General features: G+C 27.6%; 2 protein-coding genes across 2 annotated transcripts; one reads left to right on the top strand and one right to left on the bottom strand.

Moving 5' to 3' along the window:
• Nucleotides 1-2,980: 2,980 nt before the first annotated feature.
• LOC119613082 (GATA zinc finger domain-containing protein 10-like) lies at nucleotides 2,981-13,531 on the top strand. The gene is made up of 3 exons (XM_037969020.1): nucleotides 2,981-3,123; nucleotides 12,102-12,323; nucleotides 12,404-13,531. Exons 2-3 carry the CDS (start codon nucleotides 12,265-12,267, stop codon nucleotides 13,491-13,493), a joined length of 1,149 nt encoding a protein of 382 aa, XP_037824948.1. The 5' UTR covers nucleotides 2,981-3,123; nucleotides 12,102-12,264; the 3' UTR covers nucleotides 13,494-13,531.
• LOC119613081 (histone-arginine methyltransferase CARMER) lies at nucleotides 7,452-11,515 on the bottom strand. The gene is made up of 6 exons (XM_037969019.1): nucleotides 10,411-11,515; nucleotides 9,700-9,831; nucleotides 9,431-9,633; nucleotides 8,811-9,369; nucleotides 8,347-8,757; nucleotides 7,452-8,246 (listed from the first exon to the last, which is right to left on the bottom strand). The coding sequence occupies exons 1-6, from the start codon at nucleotides 10,781-10,783 to the stop codon at nucleotides 8,158-8,160; spliced, it is 1,767 nt and encodes a 588-aa protein (XP_037824947.1). The 5' UTR covers nucleotides 10,784-11,515; the 3' UTR covers nucleotides 7,452-8,157.
• Nucleotides 13,532-22,308: the final 8,777 nt, after the last annotated feature.

Raw genomic sequence — 22,308 nt, 5'->3', positions numbered from 1 at the left:
ACCACAAAGGATTTAATAATTTTAAATAACTAGTAAGATCCAAAATCCTTGTGGGGTTTTTTATTGAAAGTAAGGAGTATTTATTAATCTTTAAAATTTGTCCAAATTTCAATAAAAGAAAACAATTTTTGAGAAAAATTATGATTTATTATGATTTTGAAAGTTCTTACAACATTTTTCTCTAATATTTTACAGAATAATATAATTTTAAAGGGTTTTAAAACTAATTTTGATATTTGAATTATTTGTTAATGGATTTCTTTGATAAAAATTCTTCATGACCTTAATTTAGTTTGAATTTTTTAATTATTTCCTTTTATTACTCACAACCCTGACGGTATGCTGCATTCAATTTCAAATGTGAAAGCTATAAAAGCAAAACAAGTTATCAACACTTTTTTAGTTTTGAAATTTTTAACGAAAAATCTGTATTTCAAAAACTGTTCAATGTTTTCTTATTTGTAAAAGAAATAAATGAAATTATATGGGAATTTCTACGTTATAAACAAATTTGTACGGATAATGCAACAAAAATAGTTTGCTAACTTTGCTTCTAAACATCATGCATAAATACTTGATGATATGTTGAAGGATTTTATGTTGCAAACAGAAAAAAACATGTCAAGGCTATGAGCTATGCAACACAATAAAGCCAAACCTAGTTAATTGAATTTTTAACTTTTTTTTTTCTTCTTCTTTTGTTCATACAATACAAATGAATTTGCAAAAATTATAGAAAATATATGGGAATAATGGAACAAACAACAAAAAAGCAAATATACATAACTAATTAAATATAAACTTATTACCTTTTTTTCTTCTTAACTGCTGTAGCAAGAAAAATTGACCCAGTTTGTAACATTTATGTATTGAAAAGTAGATTACCCAACGATACCAAGGAATGAGTAAAACAAACTGCAATAACTATAGTTTACTCTAAAACATAAATACATAAATAAGTACTTGTTGTACATACATATGTATATATAACCATTTTATTTACATTTTTTATATATACCTAAATATATATAATATAAATAACTATGTAGTTATTTATGACCTCGTGCTGATTTTTAATTTTATAAAGTTTTTTTTCCTCTATATACATACAAAAACATACTTCAATAGCATGTAATAAATAAAAAAAACTTTAATAATACATATTTACAATAATAACAACAGCATGCACATGCAAGTTATAAATTAACACTGAACATACCTTTTGTTTTAACAAATCAACATGGCAACTCTTATTTACTTTATAATACTTTCGCTCTTTTGCTCTCTTACTATCTCTTCTTGGTATCCTTTTGGTATGCAGCAGAACGGCATTAGTAGGTTTTGTAAACATGGTACTTAGTTACAAATGGGTACTTTTTTCCCAAGTAACTTCTGTCAGACAAATTTGAATCGATTTAAATTTTATAAAAGAAATAATAATAGTAAAATTTTCAATAAATCTAAACAGTTTTAGCTTTATATAGTTGCACTGCTTCCTTTTTTGGTAAGACCGTGCCTGTTAAAGCAGTACCATAAAGTAAACAGTAAAATTTAACAAAATTCTACTTGTCAATTTTGAAACCCTTTTGTTTTCAAATTAAAAATATAAAATAGACTTATTATATATCATTATGTAGGGAATTGTGTGTTCTTTTTGAAAATATATCGTGTTTTAAAATTATTAAACAATCTATAAAAACCTTTTTGCAAAACTTTATCTAAAAAAACATTTCTAAAGCTAACTTTATCTAAAGCTACGTTTTCTTGAGACAACTTTATCTAGAGAATCTTTTCTAAAGAAAACTTTTATTACATAAAGTTTTTTAAAATAGAAGTTTTTCTAAAGAAACTTTTCTAAAGAAAACTGATCTAGAGAAGCTATTATAAAGAAAACTAGATCTAGAGGATTCATTCTAAAGAAACTTTTCTAAGCTAACTTTATCTAAGGAAATATTTCTGAAGCAAACTTTAATTAGGGAATTTTTTATACAGAAAACTTTATCTAGAGAAATTGTTTAAAAAAACTTTATTAAAAAAAGTTTGCCAAAAGTTATTTGTATTTTTGCAAAAACTATTTTATGCATTTTTATATTATTAAAATATTTTTTTATTTTTGTAAAGATGACACGATTACCTACAATTTGACATAAAATAAGTCCAACTTAACCGTTGTATGTATTAAATAATGGACCTCTAACTTAACAACCAGCAAAAAATATGTTTTTACTTTATTGTTTTACCGTATGTTCTTTGTCACTGCCTTACCGGCAAAGGTGTTATCAAACAAAACAGAAAATAAGAAAATGTAAATAACTACTGCAATTTCTGGATTTTTAAACCGTTTTTTTTATAAAATCTTTAAAAATTTTCAATGATTTCTGCCAAATTTTGGCAAAAGTACCATTTTAAGTTAATTGTACCATTTGCAACAAATAACTACTTTTTACTGCACAGTCCTATTTTACAGTTTTGGCATTTTCAACCTGTAAGTTCTGGTGCTAAAAATGAGAGTGTAAGTATATGAGAGTGTGTGTTTGTAAGAAACAAAAAAATAAGAGTTATTTCGTCATCGTTTTATGTCGGCATCCTTTCGTTTTTATTAATACATAAGCACATGCCTATGTAATATAAAAAGGACATACAAATACATACTTTCACATATAGAAATGACGATGTTGATGATGGCGCTCAAAATAGCATAGAATTGAAATGCAATTTTTGTTACCGCTTTACCACTACATTCTCAACTGTTACCGGCCACGCACCGGTTTTATAAAATATAAAAACTAAAAGATAATAAAATTTTTCCAAAAAAAAAATAACAAAACAACAAGAAAAATATTTATAAAATATTTAAAAATAAAAAAAAAAAAGTAATAAATAATATTTTTTAGTGTTTTTATACAAAAGAAAAAAATTATGAAAAATTATCCTCGTATTACCAGGCGCAAAGTAGGCCTTTAATATTTTCTTTTAAAAAAGACATACAAAATTTAATGATTTTTTTTTATTTCTTTCCTTGCAGCCCAATAAATCAAAATTTGTTTGTACCTGGAAAGGCTGCACGACTAGTGAACATACAAAAGCCAAAATTGAACGTCACATACGTATTGTACATCTTGGGTAAGTTTTCAATTAAATTATGTTTAATTTTTTTCTTTAAATTTATTTAATTAAATTGCATTGAGTTTATAAATACATATGTCAGTGTTTGCTTATTAAATATTTATTCATAATTAATATTGGTCAGTAAAATGTAGACAATTTGTGAAAGTTGCTGTTGTTGTTGTTTAGGGGCGTATAAGTAATGTCACAGTTAAAATTTTTCAAATTACTCATTGTCCTCGGGGGAAATTGAGAAAATGTTTTGTTGTGACATGTTTGAACATGAAAGTAAATAGAATATTATTAATGGCGAGACATTAACTTTAAAAAAAACGTTTTAAAGAAACAAAAATAATTTATTTAAAAATTCAGTTTAGTTTCTAAGTGTTTTTATGGAAATTTCTGGTGAAACCAAATTCATTTGTAATTCATTTAAAACCTTTTATTTTTGTTAAAGCAGTGGTCGGCTATGCAGTGCCAAAAATTAACTAAGCAAATATCTAAATTTTAAAATAAAAAATTGTTAAAGTTATAATTTTTAACAAACATACTTTGTTCTCCTTAATTTACCGTTATAAATTTTAAGTGATGCCAACTGTTTATTTTAAATATTAAACACCCATCAAAAAAAGTGTTTTTTTGTATAAACCCCTCCAGTAATTGTTGGAAAAAAAATAAAATCAACCTTGGTTTAAACAAATTAACCAACTGTAGTAGTAGTTAAATGTACATATGTAATACAGTAAAAGTTTACATACATATGTATTATATATAATATCATTGAATCTACATACTTACATACATACATGGCCACCTACAAATATATATAAAAACATACATACATATGTATGTATATATGTAAGTATATTGGCAAGTGCATTTATATGTATTTACTCCTCAATGTTACAACATTTATGCACCGCCAACAATATTTTTATTGCCTTGACCAACAACCATACAAAACTACAACACAATACTTGTATTTGAATTTTGAAAGAAGAAAAAAAACAATATTTTTAAAATAAATGCGCGCGCGCACATTTTAACCCAAACGAAAGCAAGCAATCATCCTTACATACGTTGCAAATCCTTAGAGCAAAGACATAACAACAACAACAACAAAAGAACAGCCACAAAATAGTTCTGTACTCTACTGTACCACTTATTTACTACATGAAAAGTAGGTTACTTGTATTCAGAGCAAACAAAAAAATGCATTGAAAGTGGGCTTTTTATATACATACACACAGTCATACACGTATTTACCGGTGCAAAAGTTAACAATTTAGGATTTGAGGCCAAGGTTTATAGAATCAAAAAAACAAATGTATACAAAAAATCATAACATAAAAAATGAATACAAATATTCTTTTTTTATTATAAAACAAAATAAACTGTAATTTTTTCATAAGCAAAAACATTTTTGCGAGGGCTTTTTGGGAAATTCGTTGAAAATTTATGAAGGATGTAGTTAGTTTAATTGTTATTAATTAGTTAATAGACATTTGTTTATTAAAAGTAAATTTCATTACTATTAATTATATTGTTAATATTTATTCTTAAATAAATGGAAATAAGAAAACATTTCAAATATAACTTTCATAAATTTCATACAATTAATGATATAACAGTATCAACAGTTGTATCACTTTTTGTATTACTCTCTTTGACGATTGATAATGCCGTCATTGGTAAAGCAGTTTTCATGAGTAAACATCAATTTTAAGCAAATTTTTTTATAGTCCTTTATTTACAATATTATAAAGTTAAAATAAACATACTATATATCGTTGTATAGGGAATTATGTCTTCTTTATGAAAATATATCATATTTTTAATAATTAAGCAATTTATAGAATAATTTTTTTGAAATATCTGTAAAACATTTATTAAGCTAGAAAATTTTTGTTTATGAATATGCAATTTTTTAATGAAATTTTCCAAATGAATAGATTTTTTTATACAAAATACATAAATGAATACTCGAAATTATATAGCTCATAATTCCATTAAAGCAATTTTCTTATTTTTAGCTATATTAATCATTAAACACACATTACCTAGAGAAACTACATTTTTCTGAACAATCATTTCCATACTTTATTTACAGAAACTTTTCTGAAAAAAAACTTTAAAGAAAACATTTCTAGAGAAACTTTTATAAAGAAAACTTTATGAATAGAAACATTTTTAAAGAAAACTTTATCTAGTGTAACTTTTCTAAAGAAAACTTACTCGAGAGAAGCTTTTCAGATGAAAACTTTATGTGAAGAAACATATCTAAAGAAAGCTTAATCTAGAGAAGCTTTTCGGTTAAAAACTGTACCTGAAGAACTATTTTCAAAAAAACTTTCCTAAAGAAAACATTTCTAAAAGAACTTTTCTTAAGAAATTTTTATATAGAGCAAAACTTTTATAAAGAAACTTTATGAATAGAAACTTTTCTAAGAAAACATACTTTAGAAAAGCTTTTCGAAAGAAAACTTTATGTGGAGAACCATATCTAAAGAAAGCTTAATCTAGAGAAGATTTTCAGATAGAAACTTTATCTGTAGAATTACTTCTAAAGGAACTTTTCAAAAAAACAATTCTGGAGAAGCTTTTCGGAAGAAAACATTATATGGAGAAACATATCTAAAGAAAGCTTAATCTAGAGAAGCTTTTCGGAAAAAACTTTATATGGAGAACTTTAAAAAAATTCTTAAGAAAATATTTCTAGAGAAATTTGTCTTAAGAAAACTTTAACTAAAAAAACTTTTATAAAGAAAACTTGATGAAAACTTTTTAAAGAAACTTTACTTTAGAAAAGCTTTTATCTGGGGAAACATATCGAAAGAAACTTTATTTGGAGAACTTTATTTAGAGAAGCTTTTTTCTAAAGAAAACTTAATGAAAATAAACTTTTTTATAGAAAACTTTCTCGAGTGAAACTTTTCTTAAGAAAACTTACTCTAGATAAGCTTTTGGGAATAAAACTTTGGCTGGAAAAGCTTATCGAAAGAAAACTTAAACTGGACAAATATTTCCGAAGAAAACTTTATCTATAGAAACTTTTTTAAAGAAAATTTTATCTACAGAGTAAGTTTTATAGAAAAACTTTAACAAGAGAAAGTTTTTTTTTTTCAAATAAAACAATTTACATTATTATGCTTTTTATATAGAATTTTTGTTTTTTTTTTCGGTTGTTTATTGTAATTGGTTTTTATTTTTTCTTTATATATTAATATGTATTATTAATTAATAGCAAAAACACTACTACACTATTACAAATAATGTTTTTATATATTTTTTACTTGTTTAATTTCATTTTATATAGAGAATGTTTATAGTTTTCAGTTGTTTTTTTTTTTTTTCATCTTGTATATATTTGTTTGGTAAATCATTTATATAATAAAATGATTGATAGCATTTTAAAAACACAATTTTCTTTATATAATATTTTTATTTTGTAATATTTAATTAATTAACCCCTCTAAAGTACAATTTGTTTTTTTTTTAACATAATAAGCTTGTTAGACAAATAATATCAGTTTAAACTTTTAAAACTCAAGGAAACTTAAAAGTTTTTTTTTTATAGATTTTTCTTTTTATTTTGTTTTGTTTTAAAAATGGCGGTGTGTTTTACTATTATTTAAATAAATCCTAACTATTTTATTTAGTTTATAATTCGTTTCCTTGATTGTGTATTTTGTTTTTTAAAATTTCATTAACAATTTCTATTTTAGTCAAACTTAGAAAAAAAGCTTTTAGTTTTGAGGTTTAAAAGTGCTTTTTTTAGATTTTTTTTATAAAAAAAAACTGTATGATTTTTCTGTTTAAGTCTCTAAAAGTCTAAAAATTGTTTGCTATTTTAAATATGTGTTATGTATATAATAATATATGTATATATTTAACGCTATAAAAATAGTTTGGTTTTGTTTTCTATATTATTTTTAATATTATAGATTTTATTAATATTAATACGAGTATTTTATATAGAATAAAATGTGTCCAAATTTAAAACAACTGAAGAAAGTTATATTTGGAATTTGTTTTTATTAGTTCTAAAGCAAAATAAAATAAATAAAACTAAAGTTTAATATCAAATTTCATGAGATTTCTCAAATATTTTTTATAGTTTAGAAAGTTTTTCTAAAATATTTAGAAATTTGTATAAAATAAACAAAACTATACAAACCAAATTCGTTAGTGAAATAAAACCGATCAAATTTCCTCTTTTTTCAAACATTTGTAACACATTTTTACATAAAACTAATCAAATTTGTGTTAAAATTTTCACCAAATTAAAACCGTTTCAGTAGTTTTAAACCCTATACAAAAATAACAAAAAAATTTTTTCTTGTATAGTATTTTTGAAAAAAATGTAAAAAATTTATTAAAAAATTTTTAACAAAAAAAAAATTTTCGAATTTCTTTAAATCTTTATAAAAAAAAGTGAAAAACCATAACATAGACCAATTAAGTATAAGGAAAAAATAGCGTTTTTTTAGACCAACATAATAAAGTGAAAATAAAGAAAATAAAGACTTTACAAAAGTTTTAAACAAAATCATTTTAAATACGTTTTCTTTAGAGAAAATGACAAACATTAAAATTAAATCTAATATTATAGTTAAATCAACTTAAGCAAACATTTCTTTAGATATTATTAAACTAAAACTAAATTCTGTGATATTTTTTTTGTTTTAAAGGAAGATTTTAGGTGTTTGTTTTTGTTTGTTTTCTTTTTTTTAATAAAATATGAAATCAACGTACAAATTTTCTAAATATGTATGTATATAAAAAATATGTATAAAAATATAGTAGATTTGTAAAAATAAATTAAAATAATAATAATAAAAAACTATATATATGAATGTTTTACACTTAAAACTTAATATAAAATAAAGAAAAGTGGGGCAGCAGAGGGGAAGGACAGGGAACAACTATTTTAAAAGGTGGTTTGTTGGTTGGTATTTTAAAATGCAGGATTATAAGAGGGGTTGTAGGGGGAGATGAGTGTGTGTATGTACGTTTTTGTTTCTCTATTTAAATTTCTAGTTCTAGTATAATTTACGACTGAGGATGCATAAGCGTATGTGAAATATCCATAGTAACATCAGTCAGGCCATTAACAGCCATGCCATTAACCATATTACCAGCTAAAAAACAAACAGAAACAACAAAACAAAATGTACGTTTACCAAAAAGAGCTCAAACAGAATGTTTAAAACTATTTGTTAAAATTAAAACTATGCTCACTTGTACGCTGGCCTTGGGTATCTAATTGGGACCAGTACTGTTCGGAGGGGCTTTGGGTACAAGTGCCGGGAGGAGCCTGTACGGGAGCACCGGTGTAGCGGAAATAGGGATTTTTCAAATCTAATGTATTGCTGGAGGATATCAAAGTGCCTTCAATATGTAAATCAATGGTAACATCATACGATTGGCGTCTATTGGCCTCGAGTAGTACGCGTCCCGTTAAAGTTTGTCCTTGTTTGATAAAGATGGGCATGGGTAAGAGACAGCGTACCTGATACCAATGTGTTAGAGGAGCTGTGGGAGAAGTAGACAGCCAAACATGTTGTATGGAACCGCAAAATTCAACATCAAACCAAAAAGCTAAGCCATGGCATATGCCAGTTTGTAAAATTTGAAATTCCAAAGGAATATCTAAAATAACATAAAATTAACCAAATTCCTTGAAGAGACTTTATAATAATTACCTATATTATGCAAATCATTTTCATTGTCCCGCAAAAAATCACACACATGTCTCACTGACTTGGCCATGCAGATTCTTATGTCGAATGTATCAACAATAGGCTGACGGAAATACTCCTTCATACCCTCCTTGTGCAAAGTTGTCAGATCGACACCATGAAATGCTGATTGATACCAAAAATTGGCTTTATTATATTGTTCCGAATAGAGTGCCTCATCGGAAAATGGTGCCACATGTAAATCACCATGAGTGGGAAACATTTTACCATTTGGCTTAAGCCATTTGCGGGCATGTAAGTAGGTTTCCAACATGCGTTCGTTGTACAGCATATAACCCATGGGTTCCGAGATAATAACATCAACATGTTCGGGTAAATCAATTTCTTCTATTTTTCCTGGCATAACAAAGATTTTATCTTGAACATGATTCGATTCCACCAATTGTTGGGCATATTGAGCCATATTGGAAGCTTCTATAGCATAAACCTTAGCGGCACCGGCCTGTACGGCAAAGAAGGAAAGAATACCTGATCCAGCACCCACATCCAACACCACTTTGTTCTATAAAATATAAAATTTTTATAAAATAATAATGTTTTACTATATAAAATCAAGAACCTACATGAAAATCTATGGAATTGCCTAAAATGGCTCGTTGATAGGTACTGGTGCGTACATAATCTTGCATCATATTCTGTTGCTGCGATAAATAGCCATAAAATTGAAAATATTGTGAGGCCGAGGATTCTTCAGTTCTTTGTGAAAAGACCGATTTGGGTCGTAAACGTTTAACATGATCAATCAACTTGCGGAATCTTTGTTGTTCTATATTAAAATATTTTCAAAATTAAGTTTAGATTTTGTTATCAAATAATTATAGTTTTTTTTTACCTTGTTCAGTGGGAAAACGTAATAAGAAATTATCATTGCCAAAAGATATGGCAAATGTTTGACGTCCCAATTGAGCTGCATCTGTATCCGACGTTACCAAATAATCTTTTAAAACAGTTGTGGGTGACGATTCTGGAAATATAGAGGAAAAGTGAAACAATTAGTATGATTAATATTAAAAAAGTTTTAAACATTTATTAATAATAATATTTTGTCTTTGTCTGAAACAAAATTTGAAAAAATTCGAAACCCTAAATATATATTTCCAATGGACCAATCTGTCGACTTTAAAAGGCTTAACCTAGGCATCTATCTCACTCACCTCTTCGCTACTTAAAAATAAACCTACAGGTACTAACAAAAATGGAGTAAATTTCATTTCAGGTAAAAAATACTTTTTTGCATCTTCAATTGCATTAAAAAAAGGATCAAATTGTGCATCTCTGCCAATATTTTTCATTTGTTTTCATTCATTAAGTCTACAATTGTATGTACGTGTGTGTGTTAGGGTTTCTGATTTCCCAGACTTCTTCAATTCCTAAAAATTCCACAGAAAATATTTAAACAGCCTATATAAGCATGAAACATGCAATTTGGAAATTTACAAGAAATTTTTCCATCTAGAAACCCTAATATGTACACATGCCTCTAAGTGTGTGTATTTCTTGTTTGTTTTCTTTGTTATTTTTGTGATTATTTTAACCAACTTACCCAATGCAATTTTAACAAGTACACCTTGCGAATCATAACTGCACAATAATGTTGAGATGCCCTTGTATTTAGGACTAAATTCTAATTTAGATTCATCAGAAATTTCACTAATTAAAACACTATTAAATGTACAAGTACCACTAGAACTCAAGCCCGAAGAATTATTGACGGCCGGTGAACCAATTAAAGTTGTTGTTGTTGTGCTTGAAGTTGTAACAACAGGCACAATAGCATTGTTTCCCACGACAGCTGCTGCTGAACTGCTATTTAGTATTAGTGCAGATGGTGTTGATGAGGAAGAGGAGGAGGCGACAACGAGGGCATTGTTAGCTGTATTGTTCGCTATACTAGTATTCGAGGAAATAGCAGACATTTCTCTTGTTTTACTTAAATTTTTTCTTAGAATTTAAACTGTTTTTCTTTAAAAGTTACACTTAAATTTAATAATTGACTTTGTTGACTTAAAATGAAATAGAATTTTCGTGCCAATTTTGTTTGTTTTCAATCTTGTTAGTCTTGCTGGTGGTTTGTTGGTAGTAAAAACTCTTTCTACGTATTTTATGCCTAATAAAAATTTTAGGGGTTATGTTCTTGCTGTTTTTTGCAGCTTTTACTTTCAGCCTTAATATAAATAAATAATGAATTATTGATTGTTCCCTTTTGTTCTATGACAATCAAATTGTTTTTGTTATTTTCCAATAATTTTCCGTTGCCCAAGACAATGCGCTTGCTATTTTTTCTTTCTTCTGCTCAACAATTTACTTTTGTGTTTTATTGTAATTTTTTTGCTTGTTAAATTTGGTTAGTGTGTTGTGCGGGGTTGTGTTACTGGCTGCTGGTTGGCTGACTGGGTAAATTGTTTGTCTGCGCTGAGGCTGTCTTTTGTTGTTGCTGCAGTGACAAAACACGTTTCCCGTTTTTAGCAATTGTTTATTCTTTAATAATATTTGCAATTTTGTGGCAACTTTTATAGTTGTTGTTGACAATAACACTTTCAATACCAGATTCTTTTCAATTTAATTCAATAGCACAGCTATTTCTTTAATTAACAAATTTTGCAAAAGTTTTGCAAAGAAGTGAACACACAAACACTGGGCAAACAAACGAATTGATAAAAATGCAAGAAAACGTAAACGACTAGTAAAAAACAAACAAACGAGTAGCTGGCTGTCAATGACAGTGTTGTATTTTGGGTTAGTTTACAGAGATGTTAAAAGCTAAACAACTCTGTTTTGTTTAAGGGTAATGCAGTACTCATTTAAAATGTGTTTTTATTGGAACAAATTATGTAGATAGTTTGTTATTTAATATTGTTATTCTAAAATTATTTTTTATTTTGCTTCTATACTATATTTTTTAGTTTAAATAAAATAAAAAATAATTTATTAATTTTGTTCGCAGAACACTGTTGCACCTACTTTGAAAAACTGTATTATCTAAATATGTATACATAATAAATTAACTGTGTTAACAAATATGATACAACAACTGTCGAGAAGAAATGATAATACTGTTTCCATAAAAATTACTGTAATTTTAATTTATTTTAAATAATTTTGGTTTGTTTTATTAAAAACATATACACAATTAAATTAAATAAAAATTAAATTAAAATATAATATTTACTTTTATTTTTTTTTTATTGATGAACTTTATATTTACTATATTTTGATTTTATTTTACTATTTCAGTTATAGTAAAAAATTACGTCGTACGGCTGATCATCACTTGGATAGTGACAGTCATGACAGTGATAGCCATGAGGAGGAGTTCTACTACACAGAAGTCGAAGATGATGACGATGACTGCAAAACTCCTAGTCCAACATCACCACCTACACTTAGCCACCGCGACATGGCACGTCCGCCCCATGAAGATCCAGAATACCAAAGACAATTAGTTGGGAATTTTAAGTGAGTTTTGCCTAAATTAGTAACAGATTAAAATTATTTTTAATTTTTAAATTATTTCTTTTATTTTCAACAAACATTAGACAAGGACGTGCAGCAGCCCAATTGCAAAACGGTAAAAATAAACAACATCACAGTAGCAGCAGCAGTAACAATCATCAAACACACACTATTTATGTGGGCAGCAATCAACAGCAGTTGCAACAATTGCAAAATAATAATACCAGCTGTATACCAACATCGCCATTAGCCCATCATAATTATACGTGGCCGCCAGCCAAGGCCAGCACAGTGATTACCACATCCAATACAAACACCTCAAATATTAACAGTAATAACAATCACCAACACCACCAGCATCAACAACATCATGCTGCTGCCGTTACAAGTAATTATCATAGCAATAGCCAACAACAGCAGCAGCAACCACAGCCAACGACAACAACCACAACATTCATAAAACATGCTCGGGCCTCACCACGTCCGTCCCAATCAACAGCGCCATATCCATCACCAACATACGTCCATCAACATCACAACTACAGTAGTCCGGCACCAAACAGTCCCCCCAATAATACAGTAACAGCTGCAGGAGCTGCAACAACAATCCTGCATCATAATAACAGCAGTGCCAATAGTGTGCTACAACAATTGTCGCAACAAAATGTAACAGTGACAACTACAAATCATCATCATCACCAGCATCATCAAACACAACAGCAGCTGCAACAGTTGGCCACTGTTACCATAACACCAAATTATACACACTCAAGAAATGTCCAACAGCAGGATAATACGGCGCACCAACAACATCAACAACTCCAGCAGCAGCAACATCGTTTACATCAATCGCCAACAACAGCCACTGCCAGCCATAGAATGGTTGCCCCAAATACAAATCAATCCAATTCTAATACTAGCTCAGTATCTGCTCTAGCGTCGGCGTCAGCTATATCCGGTCCCACAACAGCAGCAGCAACAACAACAAATGCGGGACATGTTCATCAACAACATGTTGCTGTGCAACATGCCAACAAACAAACTCCCAACTCACCGAATCGTCGCACAAGAGGCGAAAATAAAAAGTGTCGCAAAGTATACGGCATGGATCGTCGCGAAATGTGGTGCACTCAATGCAGGTGGAAAAAGGCCTGTAGTCGTTTTGGTGACTGAAAAAGGCCCAAATCGTCGAAAGTGGCAGCAGCGACAACGACGATGACTACTACGACGAGTGCAAGTGCGAGTACGACAATAATGACTGAAAATGTTATGTTGCCAACGTTGCTAACGTCGGCGACAAGCATTCATCCCTCAACAGCAACAACAACAACAACAAATGCAGCAACAATAGCAACAACAACATTTACTAACTGTAACAATAATAGCAGTTGTAATAATAACACAAATTCAAATAATAACATAACGGCCACAATGCAACGTTCAGCAATATATGAAAATGTCAATAATGTTACCACATTATTAACAACAACAACAACAACAACTAAGACTACAGCTAAACGTCATGCCAATAATAATAACAACAATCAGAATAATAAGACGTTTCCCAGCAAACAATCAAAAAACAATTTTTTACATACAAATGCAAATACAAATTTGAATGCAATTCCCACCAACAGCAGCCACAACAACAGCAATACTAGTAATAACAAATTCGTTAATGCAGCTCACACGACAACAACACCAACAACAAGTGGAATTGTTGCTGCTGCTACATCTGCCAAGTTGTGTGGTGCTGTAGCTACTTCGGTTATTGTTAAACCACCAAATAATTTAAGTAAACCCAATAATCTTAATAATAATCATTATCAACAACAACAACAACAGCAACAACTTTTGGCCAATACTATGACAGTAATAACAACACAACAATTAGAAGAACAACAACATCAGTCTCAAACTAACAACACTACCACCACCACCACCACGAGACATATTTTATTAAATTCTCCTCTTAATCCCGTTTTAAATGAAACTTTAGAGACCACAGTCAGTAACAGTACAACTGCAACATCACAACAACAACAGCAAGTGGTACTATTACAATGTTAAATAACTATTGAAACAATTTTTGAATAATTTTGTTTTTTTTTTTTAATTTAAGTATTAATGTTTTCTTTTGATTGAGTACAAATTAGTAAAAAATTTTTCTTCCTTTTTTTTAATATAATTATTAAAATTTTTTATATTAAATTTATTTATAAATAATTTTACTATATTTTGTTAAAATTTAAAATTTATGTACTTAAAGAATTATGTAGTTGATATGCTGTTAAATTTGAGATTAGAAAATGCTCATAGATTTTAACTGTCACTTTGTTTGTCTCTCTTTTCCAAGTTTCTTTAATGAGGACTTAAGCATATTCTCGAAAACTTTTAAACGGTATTATTTCGCAAGGGAAATTTAATAATAATTTTTATCTGTCACTTTTCTCTCTCCAAGTTATCGCTAATTCCTGAGAAAAATTTCAAACATTTAGCTAATTTTCGTTTGTAAGCGAATTGGGATCCTAGCGAATGCTTTACGAGCAGCATTTGGACTTCTATCGAAGAATCTTAAAACAATTCTGATTTATTCGATTTACGCCCACTATCTCAATGTCTTGGTATATTTTATCGTAAGGTTGAATTGACTGTTTTTATACAAAAAAATATTTTAACCGGCAGAATATCTACCGGTTAAACGATAACCAGAGGTGAAGTTACCGGGGCTTAGAGAAGTATCTTTGCAATTAGATTCGAACAGTTAAAAGTTTAAACTTTTTTTTGGATTTTTTGTGAAAAAGGTTTGATGCCTTTTTTACGGAATTGACTTATCCGTTTCAAAATCACTTGTAGAAACAAATTAATGCCCTGATGTTTAGAATATTAAGATTTATCTCTTCCCTAGTGTTCTTTTTAACAAGTACTTATGTAAATAGAATTTCTTTCAAAAAGACAATTGAAATTTTTCCCCTTAAAAAGGCCTAAATATTTAAAAACTTTTCCTATAAAGTTTACAACTACTGCCTGACTATTAACTTCAACCATTATGTTGTCAAATGAATGATAAAAGTAGAAATCTCTTTATATTGTCTTATTATGTTGTCAAAGGAATGATAAAAGTAGAAATCTCTTTAAATTTTTTGCTGGGTTTACATTTGTTTACATGACAAGCTTGACATTAACAAACATTGCACAGAGAGAAATATGTTTGACATTTTTAATTTTATGTTAATTTATAAACATATCATATCAAAAAATTATGGCCAATATATATAAATGATTATTAAGATTTGTAATTAGTTGTTGTTTTAACAATTATTATTATTGTTTAAATAAAATGTTGTTCAATTGTTTTATTGTTCGTCTGTAATAACATTTACTTCAATATTTACATTAATAATGTGTGTTTTTTTTATTTATTTTTAATTTTTTTTATATATACATATAATTTTTTTTTGTTTTTTATTTTTAATCAAATGTTTAATTTTGTTTACACCATATACAATATTGCATATATATTATTATTATATTTTAATTATTTTTATTAAAGATTTATTTTATAAGATTCTAGACAATTTTTTTCTTTAGTTTTTAAGTATTATAAACGAAAAAATAAAAAATATACAAAAAAATCTATAAATACAGAAAACATAAGAGCAACTTGCATATAAAAACACAGTTAAAAATCATTTAAATAAGTTAAAGAAAAAAAAAAACAAAAATATTATGATTAAAAATTAAAACAAAACAAAAATAATCCCAACCACACAAATCTTAAGCTATAATTAACAATATAATAAAACAAACTAGAACAATTTTATTATAAAAAAATAATTACGTTATGGTAAATTTTATAAAAAGAAATATTTAAAATAAACAGAAAAATATAAGTATTACAAAACTAATAACAAAATAAATAGTTAATAAAAACTGTAAAATATAAAAACAATAAATAACAACCATAAACAAAAATAATATAACTATTATCCACTTACATTAAAATTACTTATTAAAAAAAAAATAAACACATTTAACCATAATTAGCTTAAATAATTAAAATACAAAACAAAACAAGTTAAAAAATATAAAAAACATAGAACAATTTATTGCCCCTCCCCCTCCCAACAAGAAATAATAATAAAAATCCTTAAATTATTTAAATAAAATAAACTTTTTGTCATAAAAACAAATAAAATAAAACGAAAACACAATAGGTTAATTGCAACTATGGTACACTGAGAAAAATTAATTAATTAGCATAACAAACAGAAAAAAAATTAATTAAAAACTATACTTCTAAAAACAAAAGATAAAAAACAAGAGCTCTTTTACAAAAAAAAAAAAAAATATTTTATTAAAACTAAAATACAAAATTATACTTTTACAAAAAATACTATGTTTCAAACCTTAAAGAAAAACATAAAAAAATCTACCACAAATTAAACATTTTGAACTAAAAACCATTTTGAATTAATTTTGTTTTAAGCTAATTTTTAAATAATTAAAAAAACCTAAAATTGTTATTAAAACACTTGGCTTATTTTGTTTAAATATTTTATATATTTAATAACAAACAACCACCACCAACTATTATGAATTTTATTCAATTTATTTTTCAAAAAAAAACTAATTTTGAAGCAAAAATATTTAAATTTGTTTAGAGTAGAAATACAAAGCACAAAACAACAAAATTTGTAAATTAAAAAAAGTGCGGCCGCGGATTTGTAGACATTTATTTATTATTTTAGTATTTCACAATTTATATTCTCTTTTTACCTGGCATTCACAGTAAGATATTAAACGCATGATATTTGTTCATACAAAGAATAAATGGCTTGGCAACTCTAAATGTAAGAGACAGTGAAAATTCACAAACAAATTAAAATAAATATTAAATTGAAACGATTTAAGTTGTCAAAACTTAATATAAAGAAAATAACCGTCTCCGCAGCCCTAAGATTGTATTTTTACCCTTAAGTGGCAAGCTTAAAACAAAATGCCCTTAAATATTATTAAACTATTTCTAAACTTACCATAAAATGTGCCTAATAATTTGTTGATTTTATTTTCTTTCTTAAAAAACAAATTCAAATAAGATTTCTGTTTCTTCCCTTAAAAAAAATTGTTTTAAATTTAAAAACAAAAAAATCTCATGTTATAAATTTGTTATAAAAAAAAATTGTCATTTGTTATTTTATTTAACCCGTGATTTGAATGAAATTCGTGATAGTGGCCATTTTCTTATACAACATATTTTTTTTTATAATTATTGTTTTACTTTTAGTTATTAAAATTCTATTGTCAAAATTTATATATTTTTAAAATTGTTTATTATATTTTTACTATATTATACTTATAACCATTTTTTTCTTGTTAAATTTAAGTGATATTTTTATGCAAAATAATGTTGTTTTTTTTTTAAATGATATTTATGAATTTAAGTTTTACTTTCAAATGAAAATGATCTTGTTTTGCAAATTTTACTCAAAATGATCTTAAAAATTTGTTATTGCGTGCAAAAAATTTTAAAAAATTATATAATAAAATAAACTACAAATGAAAAATTATTAAAACAAAAAAAAAAATGAATTGTGCAAAATCACATGCCTGAACTTCCCTAAACTTTTCTTTTATTATAATTATATTCATCAATCAATTATTATTATTATTTTATTTTAATAATAACCACAAAGTTTTATTGATCTTTTAATATGTTTACATAACATTATTATACATTTAAATACAAATAAAAACAACAACAACAAAATATTTTAAATGCAATTAATCTTATTTAAAAGAAACAAAACAAAAATATACGATCGTTATTTATAATTAAAAAAAAGAACCCAAATCTATTGTGTTTTTATTTATTTGCTTTGATTTCTACTTTGGTAATTTATTTTTTATTATTATGTTTTTTTATAAAAAAAAAAATATTTAGTTCGTTTTTTATAATTAATTTTATTTCAAGCGGTTTAATACACTTTAAAAAAATCAGGATCTTCAGTTCTGTTAAGTTCTGGGTTATTTTAGTACAGTTTTAGTTCAGTTCTAGTTTAGTTCTAGTTCAGTTCTAGTTAGTTCTAGTTCAGTTCAAGTTCAGTTCTAGTTCAGTTCTAGTTCAGTTCTAGTTCAGTTCTAGTTCAGTTCTAGTTCAGTTCTAGTTCAGTTTCTAGTTCAGTTCTAGTTCAGTTCTAGTTCAGTTCTAGTTCAGTTCTAGTTCAGTTCTAGTTCAGTTCTAGTTCAGTTCTAGTTCAGTTCTAGTTCAGTTCTAGTTCAGTTCTAGTTCAGTTCTAGTTCAAGTTCTAGTTCAGTTCTAGTTCAGTTCTAGTTCAGTTCTAGTTCAGTTCTAGTTCAGTTCTAGTTCAGTTCTAGTTCAGTTCTAGTTCAGTTCTAGTTCAGTTCTAGTTCAGTTCTAGTTCAGTTCTAGTTTCTAGTTCAGTTCTAGTTCAGTTCTAGTTCAGTTCTAGTTCAGTTCTAGTTCAGTTCAGTAGTTCAGTTCTAGTTCAGTTCTAGTTCAGTTCTAGTTCAGTTCTAGTTCAGTTCTAGTTCAGTTCTAGTTCAGTTCTAGTTCAGTTCTAGTTCAGTTCTAGTTCAGTTCTAGTTCAGTTCTAGTTCTAGTTCTAGTTCAGTTCTAGTTCAGTTCTAGTTCTAGTTCAGTTCTAGTTCAGTTCTAGTTCAGTTCTAGTTCAGTTCTAGTTCAGTTCTAGTTCAGTTCTAGTTCAGTTCTAGTTCAGTTCTAGTTCAGTTCTAGTTCAGTTCTAGTTCAGTTCTAGTTCAGTTCTAGTTCAGTTCTAGTTCAGTTCTAGTTCAGTTCTAGTTCAGTTCTAGTTCAGTTCTAGTTCAGTTCTAGTTCAGTTCTAGTTTAGTTCTAGTTCAGTTCAGTTCAGTTCAGTTCTAGTTCAGTTCTAGTTCTAGTTCAGTTCTAGTTCAGTTCTAGTTCAGTTCTAGTTCAGTTCTAGTTCAGTTCTAGTTCAGTTCTAGTTCAGTTCTAGTTCAGTTCTAGTTCAGTTCTAGTTCAGTTCTAGTTCAGTTCTAGTTCAGTTCTAGTTCAGTTCTAGTTCAGTTCTAGTTCAGTTCTAGTTCAGTTCTAGTTCAATTCTAGTTCAGTTCTAGTTCAGTTCTAGTTCAGTTCTAGTTCAGTTCTAGTTCAGTTCTAGTTCAGTTCTAGTTCAGTTCTAGTTCAGTTCTAGTTCAGTTCTAGTTTAGTTCTAGTTCAGTTCTGGTTCAGTTCAGTTCAGTTCTAGTTCTAGTTCAGTTCTAGTTCAATTCTAGTTCAGTTCTAGTTCATTTCTAGTTCAGTTCTAGTTCAGTTCTAGTTCAGTTCTAGTTCAATTCTAGTTCAGTTCTAGTTCAGTTCTAGTTCAGTTCTAGTTCAGTTCTAGTTCAGTTCTAGTTCAGTTCTAGTTCAGTTCTAGTTCAGTTCTAGTTCAGTTCTAGTTCAGTTCTAGTTCAGTTCTAGTTCAGTTCTAGTTCAGTTCTAGTTCAGTTCTAGTTCAGTTCTAGTTCAGTTCTAGTTCAGTTCTAGTTTAGTTCTAGTTCAGTTCAGTTCAGTTCTAGTTCAGTTCTAGTTCTAGTTCAGTTCTAGTTCAGTTCTAGTTCAGTTCTAGTTCAGTTCTAGTTCAGTTCTAGTTCAGTTCTAGTTCAGTTCTAGTTCAGTTCTAGTTCAGTTCTAGTTCAGTTCTAGTTCAGTTCTAGTTCAGTTCTAGTTCAGTTCTAGTTCAGTTCTAGTTCAGTTCTAGTTCAGTTCTAGTTCAGTTCTAGTTCAGTTCTAGTTCAGTTCTAGTTCAGTTCTAGTTCAGTTCTAGTTCAGTTCTAGTTCAGTTCTAGTTCAGTTCTAGTTCAGTTCTAGTTCAGTTCTAGTTCAGTTCTAGTTCAGTTCTAGTTCAGTTCTAGTTCAGTTCTAGTTCAGTTCTAGTGCAGTTCCAGTTCAGTTCTAGTTCAGTTCTAGTTCAGTTCTAGTTCAGTTCTAGTTCAGTTCTAGTTCAGTTCAGTTCTAGTAGTCAGTTCGAGTTCAGTTCTAGTTCAGTTTCTAGTTCAGTTCGTTGGATAGCCAGAATTTTAAATATCGGTCTAATATAGTATTAGATCTAGCCTGTTGCAATAAGAAATCTCAGGAGGTCATTGACTTTTGAATCAGATAACTCACAGATATATATGAATACTGAGAATTGAATCAAAAACTGTGCCACCACAACTAAAATTTTGACATGCGGGGCTGGATCCAATAATCGTTAAATCCTCATAATTTGACTGAATATTTACAGTTATCACTCAACTTTTTTGTATAGAATTTTGTGATGAGAAATCTCAGTTTTGGCCCAGGTAGCTCAAAAATTTTGGATATGAAGTAAGGCCAAGGAATCTGTGGCTACTGAAACGGCGTCGGAGATATCCAATTGATGAGCTAGACAGAAAGCTAGCTCATTGCCATAGTAATGTCAGACATGCGACCCATCCTTGACAAATTCTTTTTGCATTGCCTATTAGGGAGGTGGTGGTATACGATTTTAATATAAGAAGTGCCGCTTGGCTTTCGACAAGGTGGTTCAACATACTTTAACGTTTAAGTTTTTGACAATTCAGACCGATTTCATGGGTCGATTATGGAACTTCAGTTGCGTTGCCAGCTTCAAAATAACAGAATGATTTAAGTCTAGAAATGGTTCAAGTATATCAAAACTCATTGGACGAATACTATTAATGAATAAAATATCTATTATTTATAAAGTTTCCAAACTATTGCTAAAAAAACGTCCAGAATCCATATCATTTTGGCAACGATTAGTTAGTTAGTTAATAGCGGTTTACTCTGAAAGGAAGAAAGAGATAGAAATAACATTCTTTTCTCTTGCGGTACGGAGTCCTCCGATTTCAGACATTTTCAATTAGTTTCATGCCGAGTTGCGAAGATAGACAGACGGACGAATACATTTTAAGCGATTATGAAAGTAATTCGGAAATAAGTTTGATCATTGCGATTAGAGGGGAACAATTTAATTTATGCATTATTTATTTGTTTTAAAACATACTAATTTATATCGAAATCAGCTAAATTTTAAAAAGATTATTAAGGTACTCATTTATATTATTCTTAATTATTAATTTGATTTATTTGATCTCAAAACTTGATACACAAATGGTTAAAAAACACACTAAAATATTGGTATTCAACATGGTTTCTAAGCAAATCTTTCTATAAAAAAAAAACACAAAAATGGAGCTTATTGTTTATACCAAAACCAGAGTACTATTAAATATTTAGGTACAAAATACAATTCATAAAATAATTGTAAAAAAGCATAACGAAATAGAAAAAAAATGGAAAAAAACGAGATAGAAAAAATGTCCCTATGAAAAAAGCTGAGATACTTAACTGTAAAATTCCTAAAATAATAAAATACTTTTTAACACAAACAAAAAACAAGAGAAACATATTTTTCTAAAACGGCTTATACAAAGAAAATTAAACTAATATTAAAAAATACAAAGAAAATAAATATGTATTTAAATTGAGAAAGTAAGGAAAATTTTCAAAAATAAAAAAAACGATGTAAATAAACAAGAGCCATTAAAATTGGAGTTGAAAGTAAAGCACAAATATTGTACAAAACCCAAAAGAATAAAAAAAAAAATAAATTAAACAGATAAAAATACACATAGTTTTAAATATTTATGTAATAAAAATAAATATTTATAATTATAAAAATTATACATATTGACATTAATATACTACATACAAACAAATAAACATGAAATATTATTGGAAAAGTATTTTAGATTAAAAATTAAAGAAAGAAAGTTAAAAAATTTTTAAGATTTAAGCAAGAGTTGTTCTTCTTTTTGAAGAAATTTCAATTCATAAAAGCGCGGTACATTTACTACACTAAAAATTAAAACAAAATATATAAACATAACTATTAAATTTTCAAAAAAAAAAAAAAAATTAAGAAATGTTTTAAAAAACATAAAATAACACATAAAT

The sequence above is a fragment of the Lucilia sericata genome, unplaced genomic scaffold (genome assembly GCF_015586225.1).
Source record: "Lucilia sericata isolate MDLA Ls3-8-SP2 unplaced genomic scaffold, ASM1558622v1 Contig001970F_arrow, whole genome shotgun sequence".
Classification (NCBI taxonomy): domain Eukaryota; kingdom Metazoa; phylum Arthropoda; class Insecta; order Diptera; family Calliphoridae; genus Lucilia; species Lucilia sericata.
Note: the sequence above shows the minus strand (reverse complement) of the source record. Positions and strands in the feature narration are given on the sequence as shown.